The following is a 15,176-nucleotide window of genomic DNA, read 5'->3' as shown; positions in this document are numbered from 1 at the left end:
TACATAGCATACATATGTATTGATTGTGAAACTAATTTCAAGGCAACTGATCATAGCAAAAAAAATACATGTAAACATATGAATGTAAAGCTTTTATAAGACAACTTATACAAATTCATACTTCATACAAGAGCTTTAAGTAGTATTTTTCCACATGGACAATTGATTGTGCAAATGCTTTCAAGGTTGTGTGAGGATCTTTGTAGTCTTGTTGCTAGGCTTATGTGGCAGTTGCACTCCCAAAGTCAAATATGTACCTTAGATATAAAGATTTAGGATATGCATCCCTGTGTTCTTGGACACGTGCAGACTGTGCTGTGTGCTTGTGTGCTGAACAAAGCACTTTAACCTCCTCTTCCAAGGCCACGCTTAAGAAAAAATACCTGTACTACAGACGCACCGTCTAAAGACACACTGTGGCTACTTAGAGGATAGATATAAGCACATGCATAAAGTATTGTGCAAACATCTGAGATCACCACCAGCTTTTCTGTTTTTAGGAAAGCCAGAGTTGTGTTATTGTTCAAGTCTCACACTAACTACTGTTATTAATATCCCATATTTTCCAAAACAAATCTAATGGTGGTGGCGAAATCTTTTGCACAGTAATATAAGAACCGTACATGCATGATTGCACAGGTGTGTTGTAGTGAAATGGTGAAGTGAGCTGTGAGTGTCCCTTTCAAACCCAAACAATCCCCTCCAGCAACACTCGAAAAGTTAGACAAAGAAAAAAAAGAAAGCATGATAACATGGATTAAAAACGAGCACTTCAAAAAAGTCAAATTGATTTTTAAGGCATCCCTTCACGGGCCACAAATACACCCTTTTATATCACCAGTATGTAATGTCAAACACATAAAAATATCTGTTGGAATGCAATAACAATATGTTATTGAGAATGAGCTGCAGGATGTGTAAAATTTATTCGAGCGTTGACTTTGAGATGTGGTGACCTTGCCTCACATTTGGCACACTGACCTTTAGCCTCACCGGACACTCCTCACTCAGGTTCGCACTTGGAATTTACCCGCTTTAGTCATATATTTGACCCCTTTAAATGGCTTGTACTTCTCTCCATACATGTCGAGACGATTTACCTTGAGACCTGTGCAGAGTGAAGAGACACAAAGTGAGAAGGCGGACGGATTAAAAACGGATGTGTGAATGCAAATGTCCTCAGAGATTCTCACACCAGCTCCCTTGTCTAATCCCCAGATCATGTCCAAGTGAGCTCATGTGAGAAGAATGCAGCAGCAGGAGAAACTCCAGACAATCCACAGTGTAGTGAATGGCTGAGGGTCCTGTGTCAGGAGACTCTCCTGCTGTTGTGAATGTGACTCACCCAAACAATGTCCTGCTACATTCCTGATATGCGATCGGCAAACACTAGGAGAAGGTCCAGACCCAATTCTCTGGACATTAAACAGAGTTCTTCAAACACCTATTGAAAAAAGAAGGATTACCTGAGATGGCCAGCTGCTGTATCTTCATCTTAATGTCGAGAGCAGGGTTCTCTTCGGGTGTGGGGGCTCCTGACTGCACACTCAGTGTCCCGCGCAGGTTGGGAAGCTTTTGGGGGTTCAATTTCCCAATGTCCCAAACTAACACCTGGAGTAAGGACAATAAACCAGAATACTTTTTTTTCAGATTTATTTTCTTATTAAAACCTCATGTTCTAATGAGGAAAAATTACATCAGTTTCAGAAGCATTTGATAACCAAAAACTGAGCATCTTTCTCCTCTGCTGAAGTCAAACCTGGTATGTGGTTAGTTGGTTACCTTAGTGGCGAGGTCATAGGTGTAGTTTCCCTGTGAGGCTGTGAGGTTGACACTGAGCACAGCTTTGGGCATGTGCACAGTGACCATCAAGCCCTCCACCATCTTCCCCATGGTCTGCTTCGGTCCAATCGTGATGTCCAGCCGACCACAAGATCCCGTCTCAAAGAAGCTGATGTTCTGCTTCACGTACACTGGGATAGCTACAAGACTGAGGATAGAAACACACACAGAATTTACCATAATGACGATAACTTGTTTGTTTTATATACTGTGAATGGCACACAAAGATGTGCCTGTGCTTACTTTTGAGCGCTGACATGATAAGTCATGAGTGTGAAGTTTCCATCTGGTGGGATGAAAGAGAGGACACGCTCCGCCTCCCAGCGTTTAAACCGCACACACGGGTGGAAACTCACATCGTCAAGAAGACGAGGATTCTGTCACCGGAAAAAAAGAGCGCTGAGCAAAAGTCTACGCAAACATTTACAGAGAAGCACCAATCGACATGGGTATGAACCCACCATGAAGGACAGAGTCAGGTCAGGCATCCCACTGAGCCTCGTGCAGGCTTCAATTACACCCTGGATCTCTGCAAATACCGTCATTCCTGAATGGAGAAAAGGTTGAAAGAAATGTAATCATTACAATTTCTGCCATAAAGGTGGCCGTCTTCTGCAAACAAGAGGTTGTATGTACCCGATTTGTCCAGAATGGCATCAATTTCCTCTATCACGTCAAAATATGCCTCATTATTGGTGTATTTAACCCCAGCCCGTCTCCACGGAATATTGGACAGTTGACCTGTTGGCAGCTTATCTCCAACATTACTTGATCCTGGAAAAAACAGCAAAACTGTTGACGTGGACAGATTTGTATTCCATATTCAGTACAGTCATATGTAAAGCTCCCAGTGTCAGGGCGACGACCTCTGCTTACCCGTGAGCGTATTGACGACCGATCGCAGGATGGTGGGAGGCTTGATCATCTCTTTGAGGACGTTGGACTCTGTTGCTAGTGGAAAGCCGTTGTCCAGCATCTCCTCCAGCAGCTCGTACACCGTCACCACATTGTCCTTGATTATAGATTCGGAGCATTCTCCAAAGTAGTCCTGACCAACAAAATCACATGTCAAACTAGCAAGTGACACGTGTGTGACACGTGCAAAAAAGTGCTTGTGGTATACCAACATAAATGTACATAATACAGTATGTACAATATACAGAATGAAAGTATAGTTTCTGCAGAGAAGACACTTTATGCTACAAACTTTACATTACAAACTGTAACACTTGCACACACACATTAGTCACAACATGTAGTAGATTTTAATAGTTCCTGTTTTCTTAGAGGATAGTATAACAAGAAAATATTATAAAACAGCCATACACTCAAAAGCAAGCAGACCAATTCTACCGCATTTTACACATTTAGCCTATTAACTTAATTACTTGAGCAACATGAACACTCTGCAGATTATTTGTATTCTGTCCACAAACAATACATGAAACGTGGGGGAAAAAAAAATACATCAGACAATTTCCTGTTGCATGAGATTGTGTAATCACATTGCTGGTAATAAGAAAGTTACCCCTTTCGCAAAATGGTGTTTCCTAAAAGTTATCGTGTATGTCATTAAGTAAAGCGGAAACTGCTTGTAATGCTCCACTTTTTTGAGTGTTTTGTTAATTGGCTTAATTCTGTTTTTCCTGATATCTCCACTGCCAGCCACTGAGCATATGTCTGCCAGTTCCTGTACAGTCAGCTAGCTGTAGGTAAGATATTGACCTACAACCATGCTTAAAAAAAAAAAAAAAACGTAACTCTCACAATAAGTGCAAATGAATAATCAGAAGCAGCAACTGTAATATCCCAAAAAAAGATAAATTAAAAAGTGCAGTGCAGACTAATGTCAGACTGTCATTTTGACCAACCTGAAAAGTGTCTGCCACTCTGTGCAGGAACTCAATGACAAAGAGGGGAGGGACCTCAGTCTGGATGACCGAGAGAAAAAAGAGCTTGTCTCTGTAGATGGAGATGAGGTAGTGGTGAGGGGTCTGCAGCACGGGGGGAACATTCTCGGGCTCCACCGCCTTCTCCTTCACTTCCAAGAAGTAATCACACACGCTTCGGCTGATGACACTCTTCCAGTGTTTCTCCAGGAAGATGTCTCCCGTGTGATTAATCAGGAACAGACTGTGGATCATCTCAGCTGCAACAACGAGCCAATTGTTCATGTTACTGATAAAGTTCAGGGTTTTTTTTTTTAAATGGGGGTGTATGAGGTATTTTAGCAGTGTGAGTGTGTTTTATACACTAGACAGTGTTCCGCAAGTTCAACTATGATCACAATGTTTTGATTTCTATACAGACAGCAAGAAAAGGCACTGGAGGCCCAAGTAAAGAAGAAAATTAAGACTATTTTTATTATTCCCTATATTTGGAATACACTCCTAAGAGAACCATGCAGTCACACAGCCCTGTAAATGAGGAAACCAGAGAAACTGGAGAAAACACACAGAAAATAGCTGGTTTACCCAATTCAAAATAATATGACAGAATCGTATGAACAAAAAAACATTTGCTCATATTCTGATTTATGTAATTAATGGGTTGATGCTTTAAAAAGTGGGTTAACTGCTGTCCCCCATTTATGCATCAATACATTGCATACATTGTGTTCAAGTATCAGCCAGAATCTATTTGAATAACTTCATATCTTTTCAGAATAAAAGCTCTGAACTTGATATGATAAGCACATCATTTAAGATCATATTTGTTCAATCTGGTGCTGGCAGGCCAGTTTTGGCCCACGGTCCACCAATTGTTGACCACTGGTCTACTGTATAACACACTGACTACACACAAATGTCACCCCAGTAGAAAAAAACAAAAAGCTGAACTATAACTAAAATGTGTTTATTAAGAAACATCGCACCAAAAAAACACCACCAGTCATTAAATCAAATCAAAGCGATACAAATGAAACTGTTGTCATTTAAACATTTAAAGCTAATCTGGCAAACTAACTTTAACTTCGAGTATGAACCGGCTGGTTAACACGTTTTCTTTTTTTTTTTAGTACATCTGTGTACTACTCTATAGTCATGAACAAAGTCGACGGCGACACGAGGACATTAATCGTGCGATAGTGCAGAGAAAGTTTGACAATAATCATAAAAAGTAGAAAGTTTTACCTGCTGACTCCAGCTGCCACTGATGTGTCACTCTGTGCCAATATGGCAGAAGAGTGTGAGCAGCTGAGAAAGCGCCTGCAAATGTCCGAACACGTAAGCGCAACGTAATCACGATTACACGCCGAAATACCACAAAAAACCTTAACCCCTGTTAGTTAAACTGTGACGGTTTTTCTGGCGGGTTCAAATATTCACCACCTCCACAAATCGGACCTGATCATTTCTTTCAGAGCGAAGTTTTTGCGCTTATTGGTCAGGCGGCGTCAGCGGACAGCTATTTACGATTGTGTGACCCCGCGTTCGGTCTTTCAGGTGACGCTGCAAATCTATAAAATTACATTTTGTACCGATCACTAATGTGCGAAACAGTGGTCCACTAAATGTAATGTATACACATTCGGATATTCAAAACTATACGGTCAAATGCACCGTTTATTCTTATATTCTACGTCTAATGGCCAAAAGGAAAAATAATTAGGTTCGTAACGGCAGGGTTGCCAGTTCAAATCCCGGAACAGGTCAAGTGTGTTCACTACTGGTGTGAAAAAAATGCAATTTCTTAGCTATCTATTAAATCAAACAATACATAGAATATTCTTCAAGTAATCTAAGTACATGAAAGTTAAACTGTGTTCCATTTATTCACTGCCCTTAAAGACCCATTGTGTAAGAATTAGTGATGTCTAATAGTCTCCCATTCACATACTAGACCAGAAAAGGTGTCCATTGTATTCTGACATTCTGACCGATATAAAAACACACCTAGTTACATAATCTTACAAACATTATCATATCCCACTCCACAATAAGTCACACATCTGTACAGAGTTACAGCAATAAAATATCATGGGCAATGAAGTATAATGATCATGTTTTACAGTATAGATGTGTATGTGGGCCTTTAACCAACGTTATTTTCTGCCTTTTATTTAGTACGGTTTTTTTGTTGAGTGGAAGTTTTCAATGTTGTTAATTTTGGGAATGGCTGGCCTATATGAAGCAATAAGCCCCTTTTTTGCATTGCTTCATATGTATTTTACATAACCTTCGAATAGCCTTTGCGTCTTGTGTAAACGCCTTTTATTGCTTTGGTGTAAAGGTAACACACCTGAGTGCAGGACCTTTTGTTTGATTGGTGGAGGGCGAGAGCGTTGCCTACGAACCTCGACTCTGGGTATCAAACTCCCTTCTCAGTTGTTAGCGGGACACCGCATTTGTTTCCACTCGCCGGTGGAAGAAGAGAGAGAAGAAGAAGAAGAGGTGACTGTGATTACAACGTGCTCTTCTTAAGTCATGGCTTCAGACGAACCTACAGCAAAGAAACCCAAACTCTCCGAGAAGAAGGAGAAGGAGAATACGGAGTGTCCCGGCGAAACTGCCGCTGCCAAACTGAGGTGAATAGAAGTTGTTGTTTTGTGTTTTTTAGGGCCAACAAACTGTCTGCCACGCGGAGGCGAGGGCAAACGCATGCTGATATGAGCTGTAGCCTCAAATCTTCAGTTTGAAGCGTTAACATGAGGATTTTACAAATGAGTTTGGTTGGTAATGTTGTGTTTTTAAACGTCTAAGCTACAAGGTTAGCGGGTTGTGTAAAACTCAGTGGGTCAGGGACATTGGAACGCGTCCTGCTCATGTGTCTCGCGCTCTTTTCCTCTGTGTGTATGTGTTACCCAAGTACACCATGACCACCTGCTGCCACTGCGTGTTATATTGAGGAAAATACTTGGACCCATTCGGACACTCCGTCCATTCGGTGCCAGGGACTGCTGCTCCTCTAGCTGGCCGATGCAGCAGCTCTCTGAACAATTCTGCGTGCAGAGCAGAGTAGTCACATGGCTGCGAATGTGTAGTGTTTTGATGCACAAAACATCAAAACACTACATGCACAAAACACTACACAGTGTGTAGTGAATCTTGTTCTCCCTCCCTCATGAATAAATCTGATTCTGCATCTCCCTGGCAACGTGCCTCATTCATCCACTCCCTCCCCACTGGGACCTGCTGTTGCATGTCATCACATACCATCATGTCGGTTTCTCTGTTATTATCAGTACGCATGGCACGGTGGGTAGGCAGCTTCCCAAGGAGAGACTGAGCGAAAGAAAGAGAGAGAGGCTTTACTCTGAAAGACTAGCCTATCACCAGACAGAGGCAGGATGCCCCGGTCCTTCCTTCTTCAGACACCACCAACCAGTCAATCCCGAGTGGGAGGAGCTGTGGTTGCAGGGGGAAATCGATCAGCCAGCTCACTGTACTGAAAATGTGAAGTTTCTGAATACTTGGCTCTTTCTGAACCGGTTTTAGGTTGCACAACAGGTCTGTCAGTCTCTATTTGGCACACACACATACAGGCAGACAGAAAGAGAGAGGGACACCATGACAACTGCAAGGTAAGAGCACGTTGGCATTCAGCAAGCTGATTTTAAATCCATTAATTTGTTCACTTTATCTATAATTGACTGCAGAAACCCAGTTTTCACCTGACTGCACATTTGTAGATGTGGGAAATGGCAGTAAGGCTGTGGCATCTGCCTCACTGGATCGGTGCAGCTTGAGTCACTCGCCATGTGCTGGGCTTCTTTGTCTCCTTCATCCTTTTCATTTCTCTTGCCTTCCTGCATGTCGTGTCAAGTGGATGCCTCAGATGTTGTCCCCGTTGTTGTAAAAAGAGAGAGGCTACATGGGGAGATATCCCGGCAGGTGTTCCATGTGGAGGTGACATCTGTGCCGGGCTGTGCTCGGAGACATGCTGCATCTGGGGGGTTTTCCCAGTAATACAGGCACGATAGTGTTGACATCTGGGACACGCAGAAGTGAAGAAGACCCAAAGACATGAATATGATGCACAAAATGTTAGCATGCTTCCACAGACATCAAGTGCTTTTTCTAGCTGAACTCACAGATGAATCAGTATTTCCTTATCGGGAACACGCTGGTGTTAAGGGATTTCTGACATGTAAGAAATCTTCAAATGGGACTGTAATGTCGGGACATAAAGTGCCGAGCTGCCTGTCAGTTGCTGCTTCCATTTCCCAAGACCCTTTAGTTGGAATTTTTGCTGTGCTGCTGTTTTAAACGATGCTTTCTCGACATCACAAGACTAAGATTGCACCATTATTCAAGCCCAGTGCTCAGCCTCAGGGAGGAACATGCTGGAATTAAACAGATTTGCATTGAGCCTGCTACATAACACGGCTACTTTCATTACTAACCATCAGAAGATTTTGTCCATGTCTCATGAGGGTTCTGAAACTATATCAGGAATTTCTGCTTTTCTCTCCACATGAGTATAAATCATGTGATTAAAGTCACATGAATACAAGGGTTTTGTGTTTTGTCAATAATACTGAGCACATGGAAAAATACATAGAGCCTTCATTGAGGAGGGCAAACTTGATTTTCCAGTCCATGTGCAGAAACAAAGGCTGTCTGCTATTTATAATGCATCGACCAACCAGCTCGAAGCAATAATGGCTTTCAAATCAAGTTAAATTTTGCAGCTTGTGGTTTTCATTCTAACTTTTAATCTCTTTATGTTTCAGCCCTAATTCACTCTTTGGCATGGGGAACCCCTTGCTTGACATATGTGCTGTGGTGGACAAAGACTTTTTGGACAAGTAAGTGAAGGTCTGGAGTTACTCTTTGGGTTTTTACAGCATTTGGCATCTGTAATGTTGTATTACTGGCTCAGTGGAATAAGACTCCTGAAGTTGTCATCATTGTTTATCCTCCTCACTGCTGATTGGCTTTGAAATACTAAAAGTTATACACTACAGGTGACTCATTTAGTGTTCATGTACTTGAAGTTTAATTCACATATAGTTTATTTTTTTAAATTCTCCCGAGAATAACACAGGCACAAGAAATAGTAACCAATATTTGCATTTTGTTCTTTTTGCTGTATGAGTTTTGCTTTGTTAAAGACGGACATGGAGTCCAGGTCTGTCATTTTGCTGCTGCCCAAGCACAGTCATAATCTGATTATGGGAAATCTAGACGTTTAGTGTCAGTGAGGTTTTCCATGTGACAGCCTGTCCATAAGAGATTGTGTTTATGTTGTAATCTGATCAATGAAGATACAAGAGGGCGAGGACAGCAAGCAGAGCACAGGAAGCGGCAGCAGAGCTGTATGGTTCAGCTGATGTGCAGCTATAATACAATCTGAAATCTGAGTGTCTCCTCACATTACATCAATACAGCATGTACTAGACAGTTTCAGCTGAATGAAATAATATGTGCCTTCCCTTTTTGGGGGTATTATGTGTACATGAATAACCAGTAACTTGCCCAAGACCAAATGTGTCCAATTATGATCCTAAGGCATTTTCCCCTCCGTCCCACTATCAAGTTTAGTGTAAACAGGCTCAGCACTTCTTATGTAAACCAACCAACAACGTGTGGAAATTAAATGAGCTTTTTGGCCGAGGCAGTGATTGTAAACAGTGGAGTTAAATCGTGTCAAGAGGACTGTAGGCAGAACACAAAAAGTCATTGTGTGACTCAATAATTTATCCTGATTAAGAAATGTAAGGTTTTTGGGTTCAAGAGGTTTTGTGTAACGGTCATATATATATAAATCACCATCACCAGCCTGCACAGTCAGAATAGCTGTTCTCTTTCCAAGCTCTGTTAGTTGACCAGGGCAAAGACTTCAGCTCAGAGTCCACTCTCAAATCTCAAACTTGTGGATTAGAGATAAACCAGCTCAAACTCGGTCTCACTCAAAGAGGGACTAAAGCTGCACCTTAATCCCCAACCTGCATTTGTCTTTCAGGGATTCTAGTCTTTGCTTAGCAGTGTTGACCAATATATTGATTTGAATTTAAGTTTGAGTGGTGGTGATGGGGAGTAGTGAAGTTTCAAAGTACCTCCCTGTGAGTTGTTGGCTGAAAATGTTTAATTCATCGTATTTGAAGTGTGACAACACTTTTTGCAACTCCATTACTGTGCCTGTAATCTTTCCAACAGATATGAGTCACAAACCTTTTAAGCAGGGTTTAGACTTGTTTGATAAAGTTCTGATCACTTGAAGAAACTGATGCCTCTGTTTTCTCTTTTAATTGCAGATATGCTTTGAAACCCAATGACCAGATCCTGGCAGATGACAGCCACAAAGCACTGTTAGTATTCATCTTTTCATGTAACTAATAGGTTTTTAGGAATCCTGCACATTGTCTACTAACTGGGTTTTGTCTGCGTAGGGGAAAAAAAGTCATGTTCCTGTATCCTCGTTCAAGTTTGCGCCTCTTTGTTCCAGAGAAGGCTAGTCAAAACAGGCAGGCACCAGAAATCAACACAACTGACCTCCGTTCCTCTGTAGACAGCCAATGGCAGAGCAGCAGATGCAGTAGAGAGCCAATAGGAAGCCAGGACACTTAACCTCCCAGTCCCTCTGAGACAAGAGCGAGAAAGCAAACATTTAACAGCAGGAGATAAAAAAAAAGAAAAAACTCATATGTGGCAGCAAGTGTGGGAGAGTATTATAGTTATAATGGCAGAGATAGTCTCTCTTTGGTACAGATACTTATATTAACACTCAAAATTAAGACATTTGTTACAGCAAGCTGTTTGAGTAGGAAAATATAAACACAACAAACAATGAGCTGGGCATACTTGTGAATTATTAATGTTAGAGAAGATGTGTACTCATGATTCCCAGTGCTGGAGCAGTAATGTTGGCTGACGTTCAGTAAGCAGAGGCTTAGTAGGGAAGACATTTGTCACTGTGGGGGGGTGGTGGAAATGTGACATTTCCACAACAGAAAGACACCCCCTACATGATGTTTCTCCCTGCCTCCCAGATGTGTCCTCTTCTTTGCAACCTCTGACCCAGTCTCAGGGCCTTAAATGGCAGTCAGCACTTTCTCCTTCACACTTATGTAAACCACACACATGCATATATCTGTGTGTGGGTTAATGTGAATTTACAGCTATGTTTAGAGCTCATAACATAGAGCTCAATTCAAAAGCCCTGTGCAGAATGTCAGAGTGACGCTTTAGTCATTGCGTTACGTAACTCAAACGTTATAACCAGTGATCAGTCATGCATGTTCATTTTACCAGCTGAGCCTTATGTTTCTGTACATTTTAATTCTAGGCTAAGACTGCTTGATATGGACTAAGACAGGCTCTGCAGATCTCTGCTCCCCGCTCCTGTCAACTTTCTCTCCAATCCAATGAAATGACACACTTTTCAGTAACGTGCAGTAGATGTCATCATACCTGCGTCTTTGACCTCTAACTACAGCATGTTTTAATATCTGTCAATGAGTGATATGGGGAGAGAGAGAGAATACACCAGCAGGAGCTGAGTGAATCAAAGCTGTACTCTGTTAGAGCATGAAATACGATTTTACTGGTTGGATAAAGGAATCTTCTGTTTACCTGTGTCAATATTGAGTCGGTGGCGGTAAATAAATTAAAGAGCATCCGCGTTCTCTAAAGTGGAGAGAATGCAGATACGCAGATGCTGGTGTGTTTTGCGACGGTATAAACAGTATTCTCACACTTGTATTAATGAATGTATTAATAAAAATTCCAAATGCTGCTCAGCCATAGTCAAGGTAAAAGAGGGAATTGGCAAAATTGCCCAAATACTGTAACTATCCCTTGAAGAATCTGGCTACATCTTTGGAACCAAACGGACACAGGCTGTAATTTTTAAGAATATACTACGGTGTGAGTCGAGGTGTGAAACTTTGTATTTGGCAGACAGACAGACAGAAGGACAGTGTAGGAGTGAGAAAAAACCTACATGTCGTTTAATCTCATTTAGAAAACACACATTATAGAAATGAACTGTTTGTCTCTGCAGTTTTGAGGAGTTGGTGAAGAAATTCAATGTTGAATACCACGCTGGGGGAGCCACGCAGAACTCCATTAAGATTGCTCAGGTCAGTCACGTACACACAAACTTCCTGCTCTCTGTCGCTTCCTGTTTACACACAAACACGAAGTGAAATCACACTGAAGCGACGCCCCCGGAGAGAAGAGACTCGACTCGTACTGATGCGACATGTCCTTTGCAGTGGATGATCCAAGAACCTCATAATGTGGGCACGTTTTTCGGCTGCATCGGCAAAGACAAGTTTGGACAGATCCTGAAGCAGAAGGCGGAGGAAGCCCACATCGACGCACACTACTACGAGCAGGACGAGGAGCCCACAGGGACGTGTGCTGCTTGCATCACCGGAGATAACAGGTAGGTTAATTATAATAACGATATTGTCTTCATATAATAACCGTATCACGCATATTCATCTCTTGTCATTTCCTTCCCTCAGGTCTCTGGTCGCTCACCTAGCTGCTGCTAATTGTTATAAGAAGGAGAAGCATCTAGACCTTGAAGAAAACTGGATGCTGGTGGAGAAAGCTAAAGTCTACTATATAGCTGTGAGTACTGGTTAGCAAATCACTGGACAGCATGTTGTGTCATTTACGTATGATATTCAGGTCACCTCATGTCCGGTAGATTCATCTTTATGTCCGTGTGTGGTCCATAAATGAGCCACAGGGGGACTTGGGGGTGACAAAGTAGCGCAGTTTCTGTAATTCATTAGAGTCCGTCAAGATATAAAAAGCACATTAGTCCTGACCCAATGTCATTCATTCCCTCCAGGGTTTCTTCCTGACAGTCTCTTTGGAGTCCATCCTCAAAGTGGCTAAGCATGCTTCTGAAAATAACAAGCTGTTTTGCCTGAACCTCTCCGCGCCCTTCATCTGCCAGTTCTTCAAGGACAACCTCATGCAGGTTATGCCCTACGTGGACTTGCTGTTCGGTAATGAAACGGTAGGTTAAGGATTTCACTTCACTTTCCTCTTAACGACATTTGAAGAGACCACACACGTCTATATGAAATAATACCCTTTGACTTTGTTTGGCTCATTAGGAGGCGTCTGCATTTGCCAAAGAGCAAGACTTTGAGGTGAGTGGATTGATGGTGTAATTCGGCATTTGAACGTGAAGATTCTCGTTCACGTTTGTGCTAATGTGTGCTGTGTTTTCTGCAGACCAAGGACATTAAAGAGATTGCCAAGAAAACTCAGGCTTTACCCAAAGTGAACAAAAAGAGACAGAGGATTGTGGTGTTCACTCAGGGGAATGATGACACGGTCTTGGCCTCAGGTAAGATTTCCAGTCCTGTTTCCTGGTGTTACTCTAGTTTCTCTCATTCTCTTGTCCTCTTACGCTTCAGTGTGTCATTCCCCCCCCCCCCCCCCCCCCCACGTCTGTTCAGGTGACAAGACTGAGACCTTCCCTGTAGAAAAAGTTGACCCCAAGGACATTGTTGACACAAATGGTGCAGGCGATGCCTTTGTTGGAGGTGAGGTTCACCACGTGTCTTTTATTTTTATACATTTGTAGGTTGCCTTGTGACCTTCCACTCAAGATTTTCATTTATGTTGCAGGTTTCCTTTCTGAGCTTGTCCAGGAAAAACCGCTGGATCTATGCGTGAGGGCTGGGCACTATGCTGGCCACGTCATCATCAAACAATCAGGTTGCACCTTCCCAGAAAAACCTGACTACAAGTGAAACGGTTACACCACTTGAAACCTCATGCTCATCTTACCACGCACAAGTCTGACTCTCAACCTCCTCTGTTTTTCTACAAAATACTTCCCTCAAATCTTGCTCTGTCCCTTTTTTCCACCGTCAGCCACCTCTGTTATTTTTCAATTTATACGCACATAATTTCTTACCGATTGTTGGTCTGGTGTCCCATGCATGTGTCTGTGTTCTCCACTTGGGGCCACTATAGGATTGAAAGCCAGTACAGGGATTTAAATGGCCACCAAGGAGTCATGATAACAAACGGCAAATGTGAAAATACTGGTTCCAAGTGCAGCGTGGGTTTTTAAATAGCTGGTTATTTTGGGAGTGTGTGATACTGTCGCCGTCTGGCTGCTTTGTCTCCCACTCACTTCCATCACACTCAGCTGCAAGTTCTTTTTAGTCTTTTGCAGACTGACTCAAAGTGAAAGAGGCTTATTTCACAGTGGGATGGCACATAATTTACTAACAAAGGAAAGAAGAAAAAAAAAACACCATCAAGGCAGGTTTTGGATGCTGTTTTGTATATCTGCTGTAGTGATTTCTTTTATTAGATTAATTTTTAACTTGTGGTTTTCATTTATAAAACCAAATTATTTAATTTAAGATTTTTTAAATGTGTCAACAGCCTGTGCCCACAACTGTAGAATGTCACCACCTGTTTCTTTTGTCAGATTCTCAAAAGTTGCTGTCAACAGCAATAGTGTGAGTCGATGTTTAATGGGCTGGTGCTTCTGATTCCGAGTGCCTTTCTTTTTTTTTCCCTCTCTGTAATTGTTACAAAGCCCAAAGTCTCGATGAGCAGAGGCCTACAGGTGAACTTGCTGTTGAAAAATTAAAGAAAACAAAAACTGCCGTCTCTGAAATGCATATAAAACAACTGGTGTTGTTGGAGAGAGGTCATTATGTTCCAATGTCATGTCACAGAATTAAGCGGGCATTAAAATGTGTCTGTCTTACTGTCAATCTGTTTGTGAATGTATGTCAATCTTTGGAAGTTTGGCACAGTCAGCTCGGCTAAATTTAAGTCCTGTCGTCACATCAACTGGAAATAAACACAATGCGTCAACAGATTTATTTTTTTTATGGGAGGGAGCACGACCTCATATTTTTTCCAAAAAGGGCCAAAACATTTCAGACCAATTGTATTAACCTGAGCATGTTTCATTTTGTCTGCTGTTTTTGTTCAAATACTTGAATAAAACAGTTCTCACTGTAGACATGTTCAAACTAAATAAGTACGTCTCTTAATATTTCAAAGGATTGACTTTAAATGTGTACATCAGCTTCAGTGTGTGTCTTCCTTCCATTATATAGAGTTTCCAAATGAAGTCTGAGACTTAACTTTAGTTCTGGGTTAGAAATGAGTTTTCAATGTCTGAGCTAGATCAGACTGTCTAAAATTGAGAACTAAATCTAAATCGTAATTGTATTTCTCAATATTTTTTCTGTCTGATCAAGTTTTAGTTTTTTAGGGCAATCAAAAGAAAAAAAAATTCTAAGAGATCAATAGCATGTACCATGTGTGTGAGAGGGATTTAATGAGATTGGGATTATTAAAATCTGTGGTTCAACAAAAATGCTTCCTGTCCACACCAGTTTTAAGTCTCATATTTCAAAATCCTGTTGAAATACTGAGTAATTGTTC

The 15,176-nt window shown here is 41.6% G+C and overlaps 2 protein-coding genes across 5 annotated transcripts; one reads left to right on the top strand and one right to left on the bottom strand.

Moving 5' to 3' along the window:
• Positions 1-79: 79 nt before the first annotated feature.
• ap3m1 (adaptor related protein complex 3 subunit mu 1) lies at positions 80-7,019 on the bottom strand. Of its 3 annotated transcripts, none has more exons than XM_058651572.1 (9): positions 6,999-7,019; positions 3,714-3,991; positions 2,719-2,890; positions 2,479-2,616; positions 2,304-2,389; positions 2,086-2,219; positions 1,783-1,990; positions 1,467-1,611; positions 80-1,108 (listed from the first exon to the last, which is right to left on the bottom strand). In XM_058651572.1, exons 2-9 carry the CDS (start codon positions 3,984-3,986, stop codon positions 1,008-1,010), a joined length of 1,257 nt encoding a protein of 418 aa, XP_058507555.1. In that variant the 5' UTR covers positions 3,987-3,991; positions 6,999-7,019; the 3' UTR covers positions 80-1,007. The 3 variants fall into 3 exon arrangements, with proteins under 3 accessions (XP_058507555.1, XP_058507553.1, XP_058507554.1); XM_058651570.1 differs by lacking the exon at positions 6,999-7,019 and adding an exon at positions 6,700-6,771; XM_058651571.1 differs by lacking the exon at positions 6,999-7,019 and adding an exon at positions 4,977-5,191.
• On the top strand, positions 6,131-14,599 carry adka (adenosine kinase a). Of its 2 annotated transcripts, none has more exons than XM_058651573.1 (11): positions 6,131-6,370; positions 8,519-8,593; positions 10,043-10,096; positions 11,791-11,869; positions 12,005-12,177; positions 12,260-12,368; positions 12,595-12,765; positions 12,866-12,901; positions 12,987-13,101; positions 13,214-13,300; positions 13,386-14,599. In XM_058651573.1, the coding sequence occupies exons 1-11, from the start codon at positions 6,270-6,272 to the stop codon at positions 13,508-13,510; spliced, it is 1,125 nt and encodes a 374-aa protein (XP_058507556.1). In that variant the 5' UTR covers positions 6,131-6,269; the 3' UTR covers positions 13,511-14,599. The 2 variants fall into 2 exon arrangements, with proteins under 2 accessions (XP_058507556.1, XP_058507557.1); XM_058651574.1 differs by lacking the exon at positions 6,131-6,370 and adding an exon at positions 7,225-7,366.
• Positions 14,600-15,176: the final 577 nt, after the last annotated feature.

The sequence above is a fragment of the Solea solea genome, chromosome 15, assembly GCF_958295425.1.
Source record: "Solea solea chromosome 15, fSolSol10.1, whole genome shotgun sequence".
Classification (NCBI taxonomy): Eukaryota; Metazoa; Chordata; class Actinopteri; order Pleuronectiformes; family Soleidae; genus Solea; species Solea solea.
This window is presented reverse-complemented; position numbering and strand designations above follow the sequence as displayed.